This window comes from Accipiter gentilis, chromosome 31, assembly GCF_929443795.1.
Source record: "Accipiter gentilis chromosome 31, bAccGen1.1, whole genome shotgun sequence".
NCBI lineage: Eukaryota > Metazoa > Chordata > Aves > Accipitriformes > Accipitridae > Astur > Astur gentilis.
In genome coordinates, this window is record NC_064910.1 from 10,525,043 (window position 1) to 10,546,353 (window position 21,311).

General features: G+C 38.3%; 1 protein-coding gene across 6 annotated transcripts in view; it reads right to left on the reverse strand.

Moving 5' to 3' along the window:
• HERC2 (HECT and RLD domain containing E3 ubiquitin protein ligase 2) overlaps positions 1 to 21,311 on the reverse strand; it is a 116,575-nt gene continuing 95,264 nt past the window's right edge. For 5 of the 6 annotated variants that reach the window (XM_049834041.1, XM_049834040.1, XM_049834042.1 and 2 more), the window contains 12 exons: positions 20,053 to 20,144; positions 19,008 to 19,147; positions 17,789 to 17,976; positions 16,925 to 17,122; positions 14,964 to 15,047; positions 7,642 to 7,783; positions 6,668 to 6,862; positions 6,455 to 6,567; positions 5,378 to 5,568; positions 2,339 to 2,444; positions 1,597 to 1,809; positions 1 to 993 (listed from right to left, as the gene is read on the reverse strand). In XM_049834041.1, coding sequence (XP_049689998.1) covers positions 721 to 993; positions 1,597 to 1,809; positions 2,339 to 2,444; positions 5,378 to 5,568; positions 6,455 to 6,567; positions 6,668 to 6,862; positions 7,642 to 7,783; positions 14,964 to 15,047; positions 16,925 to 17,122; positions 17,789 to 17,976; positions 19,008 to 19,147; positions 20,053 to 20,144 — 1,935 coding nt within the window. In that variant the 3' untranslated portion in view covers positions 1 to 720. Of the gene's footprint in view, positions 994 to 1,596; positions 1,810 to 2,338; positions 2,445 to 5,377; positions 5,569 to 6,454; positions 6,568 to 6,667; positions 6,863 to 7,641; positions 7,784 to 14,963; positions 15,048 to 16,924; positions 17,123 to 17,788; positions 17,977 to 18,595; positions 18,672 to 19,007; positions 19,148 to 20,052; positions 20,145 to 21,311 lie in introns of those variants that run through there. The other variant, XM_049834043.1, reaches the window with a different exon arrangement.

A 21,311-nucleotide genomic window follows, 5' to 3' on the forward strand; every position in this document is an offset into this window, starting at 1 on the left:
GCAGAACTTTTATTTGGAGGGAAATTATAACTTTTGCATTTACATGGCACAAATTATATACAGTACACTTTCCATGATAAGAATTATGATGCTGTTCACAGAAAGGTATCAAATTTGAGATAAATAATGCATAAGCTAAAATATACAAACCAGGGGTGGAAGTGAAACTATTGGCCATTTTTATTATCTATAGAAGAATTTCAAGGAATAATGTTAATTCAATGTTCAAAAATTTTTAACAAACTTCTAGTAAAGTTAATTGAAATATTTATAATACTATTCAGTTGTTGCACAGTATTTCCAATATACAATCAAGAAGATGCACAGAACACAACACTTAATATGAAAAAACCTATTGCACCCACAATTTAAAGGTTTCACTGCCTTTTGGATGCTGCACTACCATATTTATATAAACATTTACAACACTTCAGTAAACACAAAGGTTCTAAATGTAGTGCAGCATTATGGGGGGCCACTTTCAGCTCTTAAAATAAATGTTAAATGCCCATATAGTGTGCCATTTATTCTAAGCTGATGGTTTAAGCTGTAACCCTTACTTCCTACTGTGAGTAGCAAACACACTTTCCCCATGTTCAGAAGATTACCATCCCTCTTACTACATACTCTATATTCCAACACCTATACTGTCCTTGGCTTCATTTGTCATTTTGGCATTTTGCCTCAGTGCTTGTGACAACTATCCCTTATATTATTTTCTTAATGTCCTGTTAAGTAGTCCTGTGTAGAATCTGAAGCAAAAGAATCGGCATCTTCATTATCAGAATCATCACTACTGTCATCAGCCGCTGGCTCTCCTGTCAGTGCTATCCGGGCATAATCATCAGTGTCTATAGACTTACAGAAGTGAATGGCATACTTCAGTTTTTCCTCTAGTACTTGCTTACAGGAATACCTGGGCAGCTTCAGGAGAAAGAAGCAAGTGTATGACTCGGGAAGAAAGTGGTCTGGAGGATTGTATTTATCCAATACCTGTTGAAAACAAAAAGTGTAATATTTTTGATTCACTGTCCAAACTACAAATAAATATCAAAATAATACCTAAATTTTTTTAACAGCATGTTAGATTTGTGATTCTGATGCTGAAGTTTCTTAAAACAACAATGAAAAGACCAAATCCATTTTCCCTACACTAAGTAAACAAATAAAAACAGACATATATGAGCTTCTTTGATCATGAATATGTAGTTGGGAACAATCTAAAAATGATTGTATTACTTCAGCAAATACCAAAATATGATTTGAAGATTGTTGTTCTTTAGTTTAGCTGAAATTAATAACTGAGCTGAATAAAATGCTAAATAAACGCCAGCAAAAACAGCTCATGACTGACAAGGTAAAACTACCAAAATCCAGAAATGTAAATGGTTGCGAAACGAAACGAATATCCACTTCCCCAGGTCAAGAAACAAAAATATTTATATACTAGGTCTCTGTTGCACTGTCGAATCTACAATGTAATGTTACATAAACCATTTAATGAAATCAGCCTGTTCTCTTGTTATGTCATGCTACTACTTCTCCACCACCAGCTTTTTAAAATAAAACCCCCACACCCCATCCCATACATCTTACCTGAATAACAAAGTCCCTCCCTCTGAAGTCTGCAATAGTCCTGGGCAGCCTTGTTCTGCCCCACACAAAACGCAGAAAGAGAGATCGCTCTGTATTGGAGAAGGACTCCATCACTTCCCAGAACCACTGTATCAAGGAAGCAGTTGGTTCAATGCCTTTATAAGTTGCTACAGATTTCAGAAGGTGGAGTGGAATATCCGGGCTTCCACATACCTGAAAAATAAAATATAGTGGATGGGCTACAAAAGTCTGATCAAGTCAATTATGGTGATTTGTTCCCTCCATTCCTTTAAAATATTTAATCAGCTTTTACACTGACAAAATGAACATTCAAATATTTGAAGTGCTGTGCATAGTCTCCTATTACAATAATAGTAAATATACATCTTCCCATCAGGGGACAATAATGAATCTTCTTTCATATTCCTGAATCACAAAGAATTAAACATTTTGCTTGGGACTAATATCTCCAATTCACCTCCTAGGCCCCTGGTTTGTGGGGGTTTTTTTGGTTTTGTTTGTTTGTTTCTTCCAGAAATAACTCATTACATCACCGCTCAGCTGTATCAAAATAATCTTATTAACACCAAAAGGGCAATTAAACATTTTCTAGTTTTTCCTTGGACAAAATGTTTGCAATCACTGTGAACAGTATTTAATGTGGGGTTTGGATTAGTAAGATATAAGTGGAAAATCTCGCTCTAAGTTAGTCTGACAGAGGTAGCAAAACAGAAATTAATACCATAGTTTCCAGTTCATATCCTGTAAAGAGTGAAAGTAGAGGAACTGGAACAACACGGGCCATCCCCTCACGAACTGCTGCAACTTGTTCGTCAAATTCATGAAGTCTGCAGAGACACATTTTCAGAGTTTCTGTGAATGTCATTTCTAGCAATTACTATAATATCAAGGAAGTCTCCAGCTATGTGCTAAGGAACATTAATGAGCATTTATTACACAAGATACTTGACTTAAAACAGTTTCTACACCAATTCATATTGCACAGCAAGCTCAGTATGGACAGATATCTCCCAATATTTAGGATATTTTATTTCCAGTACTATTCATGTGCTGTGCCTGTCAAGAACAAGCCAATACCCCATTTGGAAACAACATGCTCTTGGGAAAAGAATGGCTGTACTTTGAAACTCTGCCTGCATACATTCACAACACTAGACAGACATTTGGTAAAAGAAAAATGGGTCTGAATTAAAACATGCTGTCTGAGGGGACAGGAGTTGTTGTATTTCAAGACAGATGCAAGTCTAACATTTTGCTGCTTCTGCTGCCACCCATGATTTGTGTTTTGCTTTTTTTTCCCCTGTCAAATAATTTCTGAGATTTTTTACAGAACTCTCTAGAGCAGAGATTCGCATCATTGACAACTCCTGTCCTCACGCTTGTCATCGTGAAAATAAACAAAGATGTCAGGACAAACTTCGTCTTTTGCATCCACTTTTTCACATGCATTCTATTCAGGTGCTAGTTTTTCTCTCAAGGGCTTCATATAATTAAACAATTTGATACTTAATCTAAACATTTAAATGTTTTTCCCAAAGGCCTTTTAACTGTAAAATGCTTCAGAATTTCTCGCCTCCTTTGAGGACAGCCAGAACTGCCAAGAGAACAAAACCATTTCTTCGAAGGAATGTAACGTTTTACATAGACATATCATTTATCCATTCCAAATGAAATTTCTCTCTACTGTCAAAACCAGGTTTAAGTATTGGTGCATAACCATTTGGGTAGGGGGGAGGAGAACAAAGAATGTAATTCAGTAGTTGTTGGCAGACACTATAACTACAAACTAATAAGCAAATATATAGTGACGATACAGTCCTGCTCAAGCACTCTCTAAACCAGTTCACTATGGCAGAGAGAATAAAACTACTATGAATCAGTTTCTCATCCAAATTATCTAAATTTCCATATTTCAATAGGCACTAGGCCCACTGCTTCACATAACAAGATGCCTGTGGTTGCTTCTTAGTTGTACTTGTCTGGATTAGCTGTCTAGGTATTTAAGCATCCAAAAGCCTGTCTTCTCAAATACCGAACAATTATTTCCCACTGATTTCAGTGCAATGTTCAGTTTTTGGCACCTGTGTGTTTGCACACAGGTGTCAGACTAATTTTATGGTGTCCAAGGAACTAATATTTTGTTTTGTTGTATTGGTTTTGTGTGGCAAGGTTTTGGTAGCGGGGGGGGGGGGGGGGGGGGGGGGGTGGTTACAGGGGAGGCTTCTGTAAGAAGCTGCTGGAAGCTTCCCCTGTGTTCGAGAGAGCCCATACCAGCCGGCTCTAAGACGGACCCACCGCCGGCCAAGGCCGAGCCAATCAGCGATAGTAGTAACACCTCTGGGATAACATTTTTAAGAAGGAAAAAAAGTTGAGACACGGAGAAAGAGCCGCCGGAGCGAGGAGTGAGAACATGTAAGGGAAACAACCCTGCAGCCCCCCAGGTCAGTGCAGAAGGAGGGGAGGAGATGCTCCAGGCGCCGGAGCAGAGATTCCCCTGCAGCCCGTGGGGAAGACCCTGGTGAGGCAGGCTGTCCCCCTGCAGCCCAGGGAGGTCCACGGGGGAGCAGATCTCCACCTGCAGCCTGGGGAGGACCCCACGCCGGAGCAGGTGGGTTCCCGAAGGAGGCTGTGACCCCGTGGGAACCCCACGCTGAAGCAGGTTCCTGGCAGGACCTGCGGATCTGTGGAGAGAGGAGCCCACGGAGCAGGTTTTCTGGCAGGACTTGTGACCCCGTGGGGGACTCACGCTGGAGCAGTGTGCTCCTGAAGGACTGCACACCGTGGAATGGACCCATGCTGGAGCAGTTCGTGAAGAACTGCAGCCCGTGGGAATGGCCCACGTTGGAGGAGTTCATGGAGGACTGTCTCCCGTGGGTGGGACCCCACGCTGGAGCAGGGGAAGAGTGTGATGAGCCCTCGCCCTGAGGAGGTGAAGCGGCAGAAAATAACGTGTGATGACCACAAACCCCATCCCTGTCCCCCTGTGCCGCTGGAGGGGCTTGGTGGTGAAATCCAGGAGTGAAGTTGTGCCCGGGAAGAAGGGAGGGGTGGTGGGAAGGTGTTCTGAGATTTCATTTTATTTCTCATTACCTTGCTCTGGTTGATTTGTAATAAATTGAGTTAATTTTCCCAAATTGAGTCTGTTTTGCCCATGACAGTAATTAGTGAATGATCTCTCCTGTCCTTATCTCGACCCGCAAGCTTTTTGTTATATTTTTTCTCTCCCCTGTCCAGCTGAGGATGGGGGAGTGATAGAACAGCTTCGGTGGGCACCTGGTGTTCAGCCAGGGTCAACCCATCTCATTTGTGTATTCCAACTTAGATAAGAATAGAGTAAGAATTCAACTGGGACTGCTCTTGACTGCAAATGATGACATGAAAAACTGTGGGAGCAGCAGTACTAAACCTAAGCTCTCTTCACCAAGAACTTAATGACCAAGCCTATTACTTTATCGCATAGGAGAAGAATTAGATGCATGGGGCATTTCTCTACCTGTAAAACCAGCTGCCAAAACTGCTCTGTCAGGACAGCTATTCAAATCTATAGCCAAACCTGCTAGTTTATTGTTCTTCCTAAAAATTAAGTTTAATCTTTTCTCCTTGGATAGATTAAAAGAAATCAGAGAATCAACAATGTAATCACATGAAAACATTAAAATACTTGTAAGAGGCTGTAGTATATTGTTTAAAAGGTTTTACGTATTTTTTTAAAAGAAAATGCTTATTCAAATCAATAATTTGAGTGACTTATTCAACAAACCTGTAGTTTATTGCCAGTCTCACATATTCAGCTCTATTATCCAGTGTAATATGGGTGTACTTGGAACTCAACTGAATATCTTGACCACTTGCATTAGGCACAGTGAATGGGAGGCTCATAGCTTCAAACTCTTCTGAAGTAGCTTCATTGTCTCGAATGTACATAAGCCCAGGAATAAAATCTTTATCAACCTTTGGAAAATAACAAACCCGAGCGAAAATCAGTTTACTAGCACTATACAACTGCGTCTCTTGCATACAAAATGCAGTACATCATGTATCATCTACCAAAAGCATTGTCAAATGTCTGACCACAACCCATCTAACTTAATTTCAAAGCCATAAAACAGCTTAATATTTTACATGAAATTTCATTATGCTGGGATGTGGGAGTGTGCATGTGTTCTAGACTTCAATCCTTTCGGGAAGCATTTGCCAAGAAACTGTATTATACAAGAAAATGGATTTAAAGCCTAAAAACATAATCATCTCTACAAAGTCCCAATGCTGGTTTTGGTACAAAAGGAATCCCCTTACTGACAAGTAAATGACTCGATGCTTTTACAGTAAGTACATTTCTACATGACAGTATTTGAGAAGGAACTCTTCTTTGTAATGAAGACCTAACTCTTACTCCACATTTACTGAGCTCAGTAAACAGAAATTGAAAGTTTGTGATATTTGACATGTGGGCACAAACTATTCTCAGTAGTAGTTTGAACTCATTTTCTTTTACTTCAAAACAGTGGAGGCGTGTGCACCTCATCAGTTACTGCATCTTGGCACAACAGACAGTAACAGCTACAAGAAGGTCTACTGGAAAGTAGGAGTTCAACCACAAACATTTGTCTAGTCATACCCATGAGAAGATTTCAGAATGCTCTAGAATTCAAACAGCTTAACAACTTGAATTTACAGTTTTAACAGTGAGTACAAGTCATCCTTATATACTGGCTCAAAATGTAAAAGGCAGTCAAAATACAAGTATATAGAAAACAGGGAATCACTGGAGAAAAACTGATGCTAGAGTCCACTTGTCTTCTGTAAGTTATAGCCTACTCAGGAACTTCATACTTACCTCACTGAGATCAGCAATTGTTAGGTTCATTCCTGCAAGCTGTTTCCACACTGGCTCAGCCAGGTTGAGGCTGAGAGGGCTGCCAGTCCGGATAGCAATGCCCAAAAGTACACCTGTAAGTTTAAACATAGTATTTTTCATTTTTTCTTGTTAGTTTCCAATATTGTGATCATGTAATGCAAGTAGAATGTCACACTGTTGCTAAGAAATTACCAAGAAAACGGAACATGTTCATATGCAAGAGTGACTTGGCAGCAGGATTTAATAGGAAACAATCTCTGTTTGCTCCAGATTCATCTCTTCCATTTGGTGTCACAATTAAGAGAGGGGTCAGCCCATTCTGAAGCTCCTCGCACATTTCTGCTATTGATTCACTATAACCTCCACCGCAATCATCCACAGATTCACCTTGGAGAATAAAAAAGGCTCAAAATTAAATGTTCTTTCAAAAATAAATGAAGTACTAAAACTGTATTTCCTTCCATGGGGATGACTGAGCAAACATAAGTTTACTAAAAGCTACACTGTCATATCTGTTCATATGAAAACCCTTTATGTTTTGCTTTATATTTGGATATTTCCAGTTCATTGTAAATCATATTATTTAGAAGATTATACAACATATTACAGTGTCAAAAATACTATTTTGCTAGAGTGAAACTAACATTTTTGTGTTAGACACTAATCAAAATAAAATAGAGGTAGAAAAAGAAAAGTCAAAGCAATGGAATTCCTAAGTGACATCTGAAAGTAGATCTATTTTATATCTCTTATATACAGTAGACAGAATAGCTCTTCAATCTAAAATATTTTTAATCAAAAAGCTCAAAGCGATATGTGAATTGTAAAAACAACCCTATCAGTAAAACCAGCTAGCCAGGATTATTTACCAATTCAGACCACTGAAAAACAGGTTTAGGTTTTGCAGAATGTTTGTTGTAAGCAGAATAGTTGTCCCCAGAATTTGAGGAAAATTACAGACACATTTCCATTAATCTTGAGGGTTTTTAATAAAATCATTTTAAAAAGCTTTTTACTTCCTAACATTTTAAGCACCTTCCTCTGCCTACACACACACATTGTTTTCCTCTATCCCTTCCTTCCTTCAGGTCCTCCAAAAAAGTAAATTTGAAGAAAACTGCAAGTTAAGCACAAAATAGGGGGGTGGGGGTGGAGAAACCTCTTACCAACAAACTTGACTTTCCAAACACGGTGAGGAAGCAGAAGGCTATCAGGGCTAAAGGAACTCATTTTAGCACACATCTGTCCAAACACTGACTTTGTACCATCAGGCCCAGCCAGTCCTCCTTTGCTCCTAGAACGTTTTACCTATTGAGTAAGCATATTATAAAAGTCACCGTAAGAATGCATTTCAGCTGGCATCACTGTACCAATCAGACCATAAGATTAATGTTTATAAAATACTAGTGTGTTCAGTGAAACATCTACAGAGGTCCACACTACACTATATCTTGTATATGTATGACATATACAGAAGAACAACCACATTTCAAATTACAGCACTACAGTATTTTTCAGTACCACCTAATATTCATCCCTAGATAGAGATATCACAGACTCCTATTACATATCCCAATCCTCTCCAGGAAGATGAAAGCACTTAAAATCTCAGTCTTTTAGGAGCCCAGAACTATTTCAGAATCATATGATGGTTGAGGTCGGAAGGGACCTCTGGAGGTCATCTGGTCCAACTCCCTTGCTCAGGCAGGGCCACCCAGAGCCAGTTACCCACAACAAGTCAAGACAGCTTTCAAATATCTCCATGGATAGACACTCCACAGCTTCCCTGGGCAACCTGTGCCAGTGCTCAGTCACCGTCACAGTAAAAAAAGCGTTTCCTGATGTTCAGAGGGAGCCTTCTGCGTTTCAGTTTGTGCCCACTGCCTCTGGCCCTGCGACTGGGCACCACTTGAGTGAAGCTGGGCTCCATCTTCTTTGCACCTTCCCTTCAGACATTGATATACTTTGATGAATTCCCTCTGAGCCTTTTCTTCTCGAGGCTAAACAGTCCCAGCTCTCTCAGCCTTTCCTCATAGGAGAGATGTTCCAGTCCCTTAATAACCTTTGTGGCCCTTCGCTGGACTCTCTCCAGTATGCCCATGTCTCTCTTGTACGAAGGAGCCCAGAACTAGACACAGTACTCCAGGTGCTGAGTAGAAGTGAAGGATCACCTCCCTTGTCCTGCTGGCAACCCTCCTCCTAATACAGCCCAGGACACCCATTAACCTTCTTTGTGGCAAGGGTACATCAGTGGCTCATGTTCCACCTGGTGCCTTCCAGGACACCCAGGATCTTTTCTGCAAAGCTGCTTTCCAGCTGGGTTACCCCCGGCAGGTACTGGTGCCTGGGGTTGTTCCTCCCCAGGTGCAGGACTTTGCACTTCTTGTTGAACTTCATGAGGTTCTTGTCAGCCCACCTCTCCAGCCTGTTGAGGTCCCACTGGATGGCAGCATGACCCTCTGGTGTTACCAACTGCTCCTCCCAATTTTGTATCATCGGCAAACTTGCCAAGTGTACACTCTGCCCCATCATCTAGATCACTGATGAAGATGTTAACCAGGACTGGACCCACTGCTGGCCCCTGGGGTACACTGCTAGTTCCTGGCCCCAACAAGTCTTCATGCCACTGATCACCACCCTCTGGACCCAGCTGTTCAGCCAGTTTTCAACCCACCTCACTGTCTGCTCATCCAGCTCACACTTTGTCAGCTTGTTTCTGGTATAAAAATAGGACATACCTAAACATTAAGGAGAAAGAGTTACTGGTTCCAGGATAGGCTGCACTGCAACTTCTGCAATAGGTCCTATCTCTGTGACATACCTGTTTAAACTGTCAGTGATTACTACGATTATCACCATTTATAAGCACTGCAAATTCCAGCACCTCTGTAACAGAAGAAATTTTTCAACTAATTCTTGGATTTGCACAAACACAAAAAACAGTATCTGGTTATCTAGACGCTTCCACTACATGTCCTGAACTGACAGTGCTGAATGATTGTTCTAGGTAATTTCTATGACCTGACATAGTCATAACTACTTGAGATAATCTTAGTTCAAACACAGCTGACCACAATGATAATGATTTATTTTTTTTAAATTAGTCTAAAAATTTGCCGGTTGATTAGGCCTTAGTAATTTTACTGTTAGAGCTGGAAACATGCAAAAATGATAGGCATGTTCACTGCAGCTAGACAGAATGATTCTTACCAGTTCAGTTGACAACCCTGTGGGCTTTCTTCCCTAGATAAGGAATTTTATGTTCCCCGAACCACCAATACCTTACTTATCTTTAATTACAAACAGTTCATAGTTCATCTGTCTCTACTCAGCATTATATCTGTTCATCTTTAAAGGAAAATGGAAAGACAGAGGAGTATCAATGATAAATTTTGTTGATAAAGTTTTCTTCCTCTATTTCTGAAGAAGCAGCCAATGCCTTGGTAAATTCAGTTTTTCTGGATTGCAATCTACTTATTTAATGCATCCTATCTCTACTCATACATCCAATTGTCAAATCTGGGTGAGTTTTTCATACATAAGGCAGATCAGAGGCTGTGTTTTTGGCCAGAAAACTGAATACATATTATTCTTATATTCATTAATGATAATATTTAAATATGCGTCTATGATACTTACTAGGACCCTCTAAAAATGATTAAGCACTACTAAAATACATATGTATATACACACACAGAGTATTGTTTCTTAGGCACCTACAGAAAAAGTGTATTTTAAGATATGATGAAGATCCATAAGAAATGGCATGCAAGGAAAATCTCATGTATTTTGCTGCAAGAAGTACACACAAAGTGGATAAGAATACAAAAAGCATTTCACCAGTATAGAGAGGAAAGAAATTGAAAGTAAACAGAAGGCTGGAGAAACCCAAGATATGGTTTTTTTCCCTTGGTGTTCTGCAATTTATAATCTCAACCTGCCTTGACTGCAAAGGGACTCCTACAGTGCACATACTTCACCAATATCCATGAGACTGTTCATTCAGAAATAACCCAGATTCATCCTGCTAATCTGTATTTGGTGCCACTCCAATCTACAGTGTATCTCAAAAACTAGTTGTTCTGATGCTGCATACTTCTGATGCTTCGGATAAAACATCCACCGGATTTCTTTCGGGTTTTATTGAAAGGCTGACACACTCAAGTCTTCCTCATGTATAGTAAGTTCTGTATCAACACAAGCTGGTTTTAATTCAATGGGTTTCTAAGAAATTTGGATGCCCAATAAGTTTTGAGAAATCACTTGAGTCTTCTCTTAAAAAGAGGAAAGTATGAGTACGTCTATGAAAGCAGTAGTTGACTCACTGTTTTTTTCAAACCTCAGACCTAAAATACAAATTAATCAAGTGGCAATAAAAAGACAAGCAATCCTGCCTGAACTGAATAGGGTGGCATGCACATGTGCTATTATACATTTAATTTAGTATTTATTTACTAGCAACACAGAATTTTCATTTAATCTGATCATTTAGATGCAGGAATGGTTACAAATTGACTTTTAAGAAAGCAATGTAAGAATACCATGAAGGGTTATTGGCATTTCTGCCAGCACCTTAATATATTGTTTGCTGACAAAGACAGATGTCCACATTAAAATTTATTAGGTTATTAGCATAGAGTAAAACACTTCACTGAAAAACGGCAAAAATTCATACAAATATGTTTAGGCCACAATCCACCACAGGTGTTGTAGCTTTTTATTGTAGAGGTCTGGAGCACAGCATCTTGCTCATGTTTCCAAATCATCCCCCTTAGAGACACAGTAAGTATCCTGTGAAATCTATTTTACTGAATAGGCTGAACAGGGTCAGATATAACCCTCACTGAATGCATGGCTTATTAAACACAGATTATGCAGCATCTGAAGTTTTTAAAATAAAGTTCCAACCTTACTGTTGATGTGATAACTTTTTAGCATAAAAGAAGTTAATGTTGATTAGAGCCCAAGAAGGATTTTCGTAAAACAATCTGCCCTCAGAAGATACAAGCTTGTGGAAAACCAACTTTTCTTGGACGAGAGAGAAATGCAGCAGCTCAAAAGCAGCATGCAGTGAAGTGTGGAAGAATCAAGTTCAAGAACTTGCCTCGGTGAATAATCACTTATTGTGAGCAGCACTGTTGCAACAAAGGGGGAGAGGCACTCAAGTCAATCTGTAATCCGGTTAAAGCATTCTGAAGTGAAGACATTCAAAATTTAAGTTCTTTCTCTGAATCTGAATACCAAAACTTTACATTTGTCTCAAGCAGCCTAAGAGTACCCAGTGAAATCCTGGCCATCCTGTGGGACTCTCTCAAACCCACCAGAACTTGGGAGAAATGTAGTACATAAAGACATGCACTCAGAGACTAATAAAAAAGGTTTACAAAAAGATGACAACTTATTAGTTGGAATCAGCTGAGAAAAGAGAACGTGTACTGTTAACACAGAAGACATATCTATGAAGAAAACAACCCCAATTCAAGGATATGTCATGAAATCACTCTCCAGAACAGGTCAAGAAGTATCAGTGTGATAATTACAAGAGCACAGACACAGTCTCACCTGTACCTTGAGGTTTCAGTTATCTATGCTCAAACTGAAATGCTACAGAAAAAATACAGTATAAAAAGACAAAGAGTAGAGAAAGACTATTCTACACAAGCAGACCAAAAAAGCTTAGCCTGATCAGTGTAGCAAAATGAAGGCTGTCATAAAATGAGTGTACTTTAAAACCACATTTGATAAGGCAGAAGACATAACCAGGAAGGAGGAATGTTACTTAAACTGAAATATAACACTCACCAAAGAACAAATACTTCATTCACTGATATGCTGTGCCTACTTTAAGATCAGATCTTTTCTAATCATTGTGCTAGTGAGATTTCTGTAACCCACATTTAATAAGGAGTCCTAGTGAGGGGGAAGAAGCTATTCTTAAAGTGGCATTTCATGTATCCATGTGTGACACTCCTCCCATAACAGTAGGGAACATTGAACCAGGAGATCCTTTGCAATATTACATTCCTGAAAGCAGACATTCTCCTTAATAACTGAAATCTGTTTCCCTTTTAAAAGGAGGAAATTCCTTTCAACTACTATAATAATCTCTTTCATCTAAAGGCAAAGATATGATTTAACAGTATTGTGAATTTGTCTGCCTATAGGTCGTAAAACACTGTCCATTTGACACCACACGAGCTACACTGGTACTTAAATACTAGGTAAGTCTGATCTGCTAGTAAGAGGGTCAGTAAGTAAACTTGAGCACTGGAGCCCTGCCTAGACATGTAACTGTTAGTGCACTTTCTGGCTCAGTCTTTGACTTCTTCTACTGCGCCCTTCCAGAACAAGGCCCAGGTGCCATTTTAAAACATTTCACTAAACAACCATTACCAAAAAGTAATATGGATAAAACTGTGTCAAGTTTGGTTTCTTCTGCCATAACGTAGTCCTCCAACAGTGTCCCAAACTGTCTCTGCGCCTTCAAGCTTGCCCTCATGCTACACCTCAAAGCATAAAACATCTACCCTCAATTTTATACTATTGAACTACCAGGCTGGCACTTGGGTGAGCTGCTGTACAGCCATCACCTTGTATTCCACACACCTCGAGCAAAACCAACTACATAAAACTACTATGCCCTTCTATCACAAGGCTCCCAACAGAAAAGATCCAGGGCCAAGTAGCATGTAAAGTGAATGTGATCTACTCTGAAAGGAATCTGGTCCATGTAAAACTTGACCTCAGGACAAGGGAGTGATGTTTGGCTTGCTTTTACACTGCAAGTTAGACAGCTGTTTTGTCCAGTTCTGGTAATTCCAAAGAAACCACTGAACAACAAGGTAAATAAGCCGAGGAAATATTTTAAAAAACAAGTCAGCATCTGGAAAACAACTTTAAATTAAGCACTCATCTTTTGCTTTTATACAAAGGAAGATGAAGTGAATTGACTGTACCACATAATATATAAACTGTAGGAGGAGTCTTCTGAAAGCAAAGGGATCTTAGAGCCTAGCTGCAGTTAAACCCACAACTGCAAATAAGATGAAAATTCTTAATGTTGACAGTCAGCTGTTTGAGACTAGGTAAAGCAGCTTTAAATCTTCAATTAAATATTGTAAAGAAACAAACAGTTTAAGAATCCACATTTTCATTCTCTGCAAAAGCTAACTCAAGAAATTGTGACCCATACTTGGTACTGTGTAATCAGGCCAGATTATGAACATGGTCTTTTTTAGCCTTCACTTGGCTAAATCTAGGACAGACTTGTATTACAGCAATATTTCATTTCTCCCAGAACCTATAAAGAAGGGAAGCCCTGCAGCCACCAGTTCTTTTCTAGAGTTCAAGACAGACTGAAGTAACGAACTGGACTACAAGAGAAAGCCGATCTTAATTAACTCAACAGTAGAAGAAGAACACTAGGAAATGAGCCCCAAACTTACTCACTAGTTTCCTGCTTAAAGTTAAATACTTGCACTGCTTTATTGGCGTTTCTGAATTCACACCTACACAAAAAGTAACAAGAACATCTCTGGCAATCTCTTCAGCTTCAACTTCCCAAATAATAACTAAACCAATACATTTTAATCACATAACATTTCCACAAGAAATTTTAAGTTCTCATAGAAAACGGCAAAGAAGCAGAAACAGAGTCCAGCTACAACAGGATATACTTTTCTTCACTAAGAGAAAACTAATTAGTCAAAATTTTCACAATTTCTCCATTCTAACCTTACAAAGAGTAGGTTTTCTTACTTTTTACAATGCAAAAAAAAAAATAAACCCACAACCAAACACCACTAAAGGAAAGAAATGCAAGAAGACTCAGGACTCTAAGACCAGGCTTCAGTCCATTTAAACTAAAACAACATTTTACTATTCTATGTTACAGAAATATCTATAAAAAAAAAAGACACGTGTGGCCTAAGGCACAACATTACATTTTCTAACGTCAATAAGGAAAAAAGCCCTTTTGTATCAAAGAGATCTGCAATCAATATGAGCACATGTGATGACCAACAAAGAATGAGAGTTTATCAGCCTGATTTTTAATTATATTCAAGGGCTTTTTTTCCCCCTCTTCCTGTTCTGTTATGAAAGCAACAGCTGAATAATTCATCTGACCATTTGGAAAGGTAAGAAAGGCATCAGAATCACTACTCTCTTAAATTATCTAATGTAGTGAGTTTGAAAAAGCAGTCCTTTGTCAAGCAGGACATACTTCGCTCATTAGAGTTGAAATCATTCACTTAATATTTCAGCTAGTGTCCCCCTCCCCTGAAATAGCTACCGTGCAGATGAAAACATACAAAAAAGAAAATCAGTAGCCCTTGCTGCATTCACTTCTTCATTGTTTGATTCTCTGATAAAAATTCAACTCTTCAGTACTCAGATATCAAACAGCCGACACAAAGGGACTTGGCAAATGTATAGTACCGTGGGCTAGACATACAGATACTAAAATCAAAACTTCAGCTTAAGATACCTGTATTCTGTTGAGCTCTACAACTGGCCCATGCTGACGATCTCTCACCATAGTTGCTTGCACAACTTTCCTGAAAGCTGCCTCCTAAAACAGGGAAACACAAAAAATTAAAATAGTGGCAAGAGTGCAATCAAATAAGAAAGCGGCACATATTTCACAGAGGAACACATACTTAGCATTAGAAAAAAGGAAAAAAAAAGACTCTTCAGCAGAATAAGAGAAACTGATCCTGCAATACTACCCTTCAGCAATTTCCTGCTGAGTACATCACAAAACACTAGAAAAGGCATAACATCTGAGTCTTTCTTTAGAAGAAATGGGAACAAGTATCAAATACTTCTGAAACACTGAAAATAAACAAAAGCAACAGAAGATAAAGCTGTGAGATGTTAGTTAAGGATCATGTTATTTGTGCTAATACAAGTCAAGCTAGAAACAGTCAGGATACTAAAAAAGTAAAGAAGAAAGTCTCTCCTGTATTACTCAAAACCATGGCTTGAAAGATTGTACAGCACCCAGATTCAGTTATTACTAAGCAACCAACATGCTGCTGAGTGCAGGTATAAATTAGTTTATACTGGAATAATATATGTATATGGAAAATAATTCATGTCAGAGAAAAACAATGAAAAAAGCCAAAGATGAGATGATCTTGCTATGGAAGGCAATAAATAAACAAAAATAAACAAACTTTTCATGCAAATTCAAGTATCTTAAGTTCTCTCACTAAATATTTGGATCTAATTTTATACTGTCAGTTACAAGCAAGCTTTAACAAGATTTTTAAGTCTTTAGAATCTCTGAAGGTAAGCCCGACTTAAATACCTAGATATGAATATGGTCTCGCAACTTCTGGTGTCTCTGTTGAGACAGGCTTTTGACAAAATATGCCTGATATCACATTTTATCTTATATCTGAAGCCTTTCTGTAACTGGTCTGCAGACTCTTAAAGTAAATTACGTTGAATGTGCCTCCTGCACACCCATTCCTATACTTTACATCATATACCTAATGACTCCCTATTAATAGCACTAACATATAAAAGTGTCATGAACAGAATAGCTATGATTTCTGTTTCCTTTTTTCCAGTTTAGGTTTTGATGAAAAATACATGGTCACAAATATTCTGCTGGATTGCTCTACTACACAATTTTACTGAAGTCTAGAGAAAGAGTCCTTGAGTCAATACACGCTAAGGAGTCTAGTTACAGGCCATGTGTCTTATTTAAGGACATAGAACAGCACTGCAGAGGGAAAACTAATTGTTTCTCTTTCTCCCAGCAGATTTTGTCTGTTTATATAAGGTTATAATTTTTTGTTAGACAAGTTACTATGACAGTGAGAAAATTCAGAACCAAAACTGATGGGTCATACTGAAGGAAAGTCATGCTTTTGAAGGCTTTCAGTATCTTAAGTTTTGAATAGGTGTTGTAGCCTTGAAGCATTATAATTATCTAGACTGCCTCATAACTGACTTTACTTACAACTACAAAAATCTACTTTCTTTATTGATTTGAGACTGAACTTCTGTCTTCACTTTTACCCCAGTCTAAAACAAGTTTGTACCTTCACAGAGCTTTGGATCAACTAGTATATCACCTGATCATGACAACTGAAATACAGAAAGCAATGACCATCTCATACCTATCTTACATTTTTTTCCTGGATTGCATCCACTGAATACTCCAGAAGAATTCCACTATACTACAAACTGAAGATTTACAGTGTAAAGTTATTTTCAAGATCAACAAACAAAAGCACTATGATGAAGAACTGAGGAAAACATAATAAAAAGAACCCATTCATAAAGAAAGAAGTCTGCATAATCAGAACGCAAATATTTGATATAGAACTTACAGAACAAATTGAGATACATAGTTCTATTTTCTTCAGAAACAGTTTAAACAGTATATTTCACTTACAGTTACAATCACTCCCTTAAAAACATTCTGATAAATACCTTTCCCTGTGATATCAGTATTCCCCGTAATGTGTCAAACCCAACTGAGGGTCCTTGGCCAGTTTCATCAAGTCTTCCTTCAAGATCAAACATTGGAATGCAAGGACAGAAGAGTTCAGAAATGTGATGCAATAGCAGAAGCCTGTTTCTCAATGAAATGATGGGAATTTCCTGAAGATGATTGTACTCCATAGGAACCTATGATAAGGCAACAATATCTGAATGTAATTAAGAATTATTACATATTTTATTAAACAGAACAACAATTTATAAGATTGTAGGTAAATTTGTATTAGAAATTCAGATATTTGCTTATTCACACTCTCAAAACTTAATACATGGAGTTCAGTTGTTTATAAAAGATACTAATAGTATCCATGTAAACTGAAACAAGTATTAGAAACATGACAGTAGACTATTCTTGCTATTCCATATTTTACAATTCTCTTTATCCATAAACAGACATTTTACATCCTACCATCACTACACCCAGTCATTATAGCTGAAAGACAGAATATTCAAAAAACAACCTTCTCAATGTAAAGCAAGCAATGAAGCACTCCCTCGGAAGGCAAGACATTTTCATAGCTGGAATACAGAATTAAAATTCTTGCCAATTTGCAAACTGAGCTACTGTTCTGCATTGGATTAACAACTGAATGAAGAAGCTTTCTCACCTCAGAAAACTGGAAACCTTCTTTGGAAGTATAGAAGTAAAACAAAGTAACTGGCTCAAACTCGAAGCCAAATCAAAGCACACTGAGCTTATGCAGGGATTTAGAAAGGAAATATGCCTATGGACAGACCAGCAATAAGCTTACTAAGTATGTTCAAAATCTGAACGCAATAAGCCAAAAATATTACCTGTGTAGGGAGCTTGCCAGCATTAGCAGGTTTACTGGTTGACCAAGCTAAAGTATGTGCTGAGCCACAGGCTACTCTGTTGATCTTTTTACCCTGAAGCGCTGCAACCAAGCGTGGTCTTTGGATGGCATTAGTTGTTCCATCTCCAAGCTGTCCTTCATCATTATCTCCCCATGTATACACTTCTCCTAAACCAGTAAAAATAATTAATTGTTCTGAAGCTAAGATAGAAGCTTTTTGCCTTTTTCTTTTTTTATTAGCATTTATAAATCATTTAACTGAATGAGACCTTGGACTGTAATCAAGATTTCTAGGACTGAAATCCACTATCTAGTGCAGACAAATCTTGAGTGACAGAGTTAGGCCCATTGTCTATGTAGAGCAGCTAAGTGTAAGATGCATTTATTTCCTCATAGTTTGTATAACTTAACAGTTCTGTTCCAGAACAGGAGGAAACAGTGGAGCAGAAGAATAAAAACAGATACACCAGAAACAGCCTGTATTTGATAGTTTCATAGCAAAAAAAGTTGATATTAAAAAAAGAATTAGAAAAGGCTTAACATTTTTTATGAAATGAAATAAAAGATCTTGTAACAGGTTGTATTACTAGAGAGGACATTAAAATGGGTGCTTACTGTTGCAAGATAATTGGAAAATACTTCTAAAATAGCAGCCTTTTTTTCTGACCATTTATTTTCTGCAGCTATATCCTATTTCACCAGCACCTATAAAACACTCAGTTATTGTGCAGACTTGTTAGTTACATGTGGGAGTGAGTCTCCTACAAAGAATATTCAGTATCTCAACCTGCTCTGTAAGAAGCAACATTGTTTGTGCAGTGCTTCATTTAGCAAGATAAACACCTCCTCAGGCTCAGAAGACCCTGAAAAGAAAGCCAAAATCATTCATTCTACTGCTTGACCAATCTGTAATTACTTTTAGAGCTCTCTATTTTTCTTTGACCATCAGCATTTATGAAACAAACTCTTTATTTTTTATTAATTAAAAACCTTCAGTTGGTTTTATGCGATCATTTTGAATCAATGACATTCTTTCTGCTAAAGAAATATGCTACATCTGCAAACACAAAATATGCTCATGCACATAGAGGACCAGCATTTTTAGCAAGGACAACCTACCAACAGCTGACTGAAAAATAAAAGTTTCATTTTTTCCAAATTCAGTACTAAGAACTAAGGAAATTATTTGATTTTTATACCATCTTCAGTGCAGCAAACACAGTGCAAAGACCCAGTAGCAATTGCAATGACTTTCTTTCCTTGCAGTCCCTGCACTTGTCGTGGTCTTCTAACATGGTCATCAGATCCATGGCCTAACCGATGATAGTCTCCTTTGCCCCTGCACAGAGAAGATAAAACATTTCAAAACTGTGTTTTAATTGTGGAAAAAAACAGAACAACAGATGTGTCTGGTATTTGATCTGTAGATATATTTATAAACAGTTCAATACCAAAATATTCTCCAAATATTCAACATTAATCACCCTTAGCTCGTATGACATGGATGTGATTCTGCTGATATAGTAAAAAATCTTAAGCCTCTAATATGCTGTTCCTACTCATTCTGTGCAGGTCCTTTTAACCCTTTTGCAGGGGATTGTTTGGTGGTTTTTTTCCTCTGAAAAAAGTTAAGTATTAGAAGCATTCATCTGCAAAAACAGTATGTTTACTGACCTCAGAGACTGGAACTTTGTACAGCTTAAGGATCTCTCTAATGCCATGCACACAAGCCAGCAGAATGATGTTGGGAAGGTATTTTGCTTAGTCTTTTTAAACACTTAAGTTTAGTAATTTAAACTACAAAACTTAGAATGGCATAGAAAGATTGAAACAATGAACTAAAATCAAATTCTCAGACTACAGCCACCACAAGCTAGACACAATTTTGATAATATATGAGAGTTATTTATGCTATCATCTTCCACCCCTCATGACACTTCAGGCTTATACTTCTACTGACCTCCTTGGAACTTCTGCACCTTGCAGTGGTCAATATCTGGAATGACAACTCTGTGCTTAGGTCTCCAAAACAAAATGCTTTGATTTTTCATTCAAATAGCACTATAAAATGTTCCCCAAAGTGGTAGATTTTATTACTAATCAAGACAGAGGAACTCAAAAAAGTTTGGGTTTAGGGGGTTTTTTGGGGGTGGAGGCATAGCATCAAAATGGTGAAGGCAGTATAACACCTACTGCAGACAAGGTTACATCTAACAGTCAAAACAACTAATATAAAATACTTACCACGTATATACTGCTCCAGATTTGGTAAGAGCCACAGAAAATTGTGATCCACATTCTACTTTAACCACTCCAAGGCCTGTGAGGGAATCAATCTAGGAAAATAGTATCAAATGAAATTGAAATTAATTAAGGAGGCTATAGCTTCATAGATTGCACTGTCTTAAGTAAAATATAATGTGCAAGTGTATAAGTGTCTATAAGTATATTTATAAATTAAAATGTGTATGTAGATCGTTTAGCAAAATTCTACTCCTTTTATCTTTCTACCATTTACTACTTAAACATTAAAAAGTTGTTCAGATTTGGCAAACTTGAAGATCATCTCTAGTATGTTTTACCAATAGTTACTCAGCAATTGCCCCTTCGTAGAAATGGTAAGGGTCTGTCTCCAAAAACTCAACATTAATCATCCCCAGTTCGTATGACATGGATGTGATTCTGCTGACATAGTAAAAATATTTAAACCTCCAATACACTCTTCCTATTTATTCTGTGTAGGTCTTTATGCCATTTCACCATCAATCCTATGGGACTGATGATTGATGAAACATCAGTGGAATTTTGTTTTTTTTTTATTATGGGGAGGTTTACACAGCACCAGGCTTGCTGGCAACAGATGGGAGTCCAGCTACCTCAAAGGGGGAAAAGGATCCTCGCTCACGAGATGGCAGGGCTCAGAGAAGGCTTTAAACTAGGTTTGAAGGCAGAAGGGAATAAACCTAGGTGCACCAGAGATGAGCCTGGGGGCAGCATGCCAATGTTGGGGGTGGATTTGATAGCTCAGTTCAAGTGCATCTATGCCAATGCATACAGAACAGGCAATAAACAGGAGGAGCTGGAAGCCATCGTGCAGCAGGATAGATATGACTTAAGTCACCATCACAGAAACATGGTGGGACGACTCCCATGACTGGAGTGCTGCAATGGATGGCTATAAGCTCTTCAGAAGGGATAGGCAAGGTAGAAGAGGTGGTGGGGTGGCTCTCTATGTTAGGGAGTGTTTTGACTGTACAGAACTACACAATTGTTATGACAAGGTTGAGTACTTATGGGTAAGAATGAGAGGGAAGGCCAACAAGGCAGATATTGTGCTGGGAGTCTGTTATAGACCAGCCAACCAGGCTGAAGAGATGGATGAATTGTTCTACAAGCGGCTGGCAGTAGTCTTAGATTCGTGTGCCCTTGTTCTCATGGGGGACTTCAACTTTCCAGACGTCTGCTGGAAATACAACACGGCAGAGAGTAAGCAGTCCAGGAGG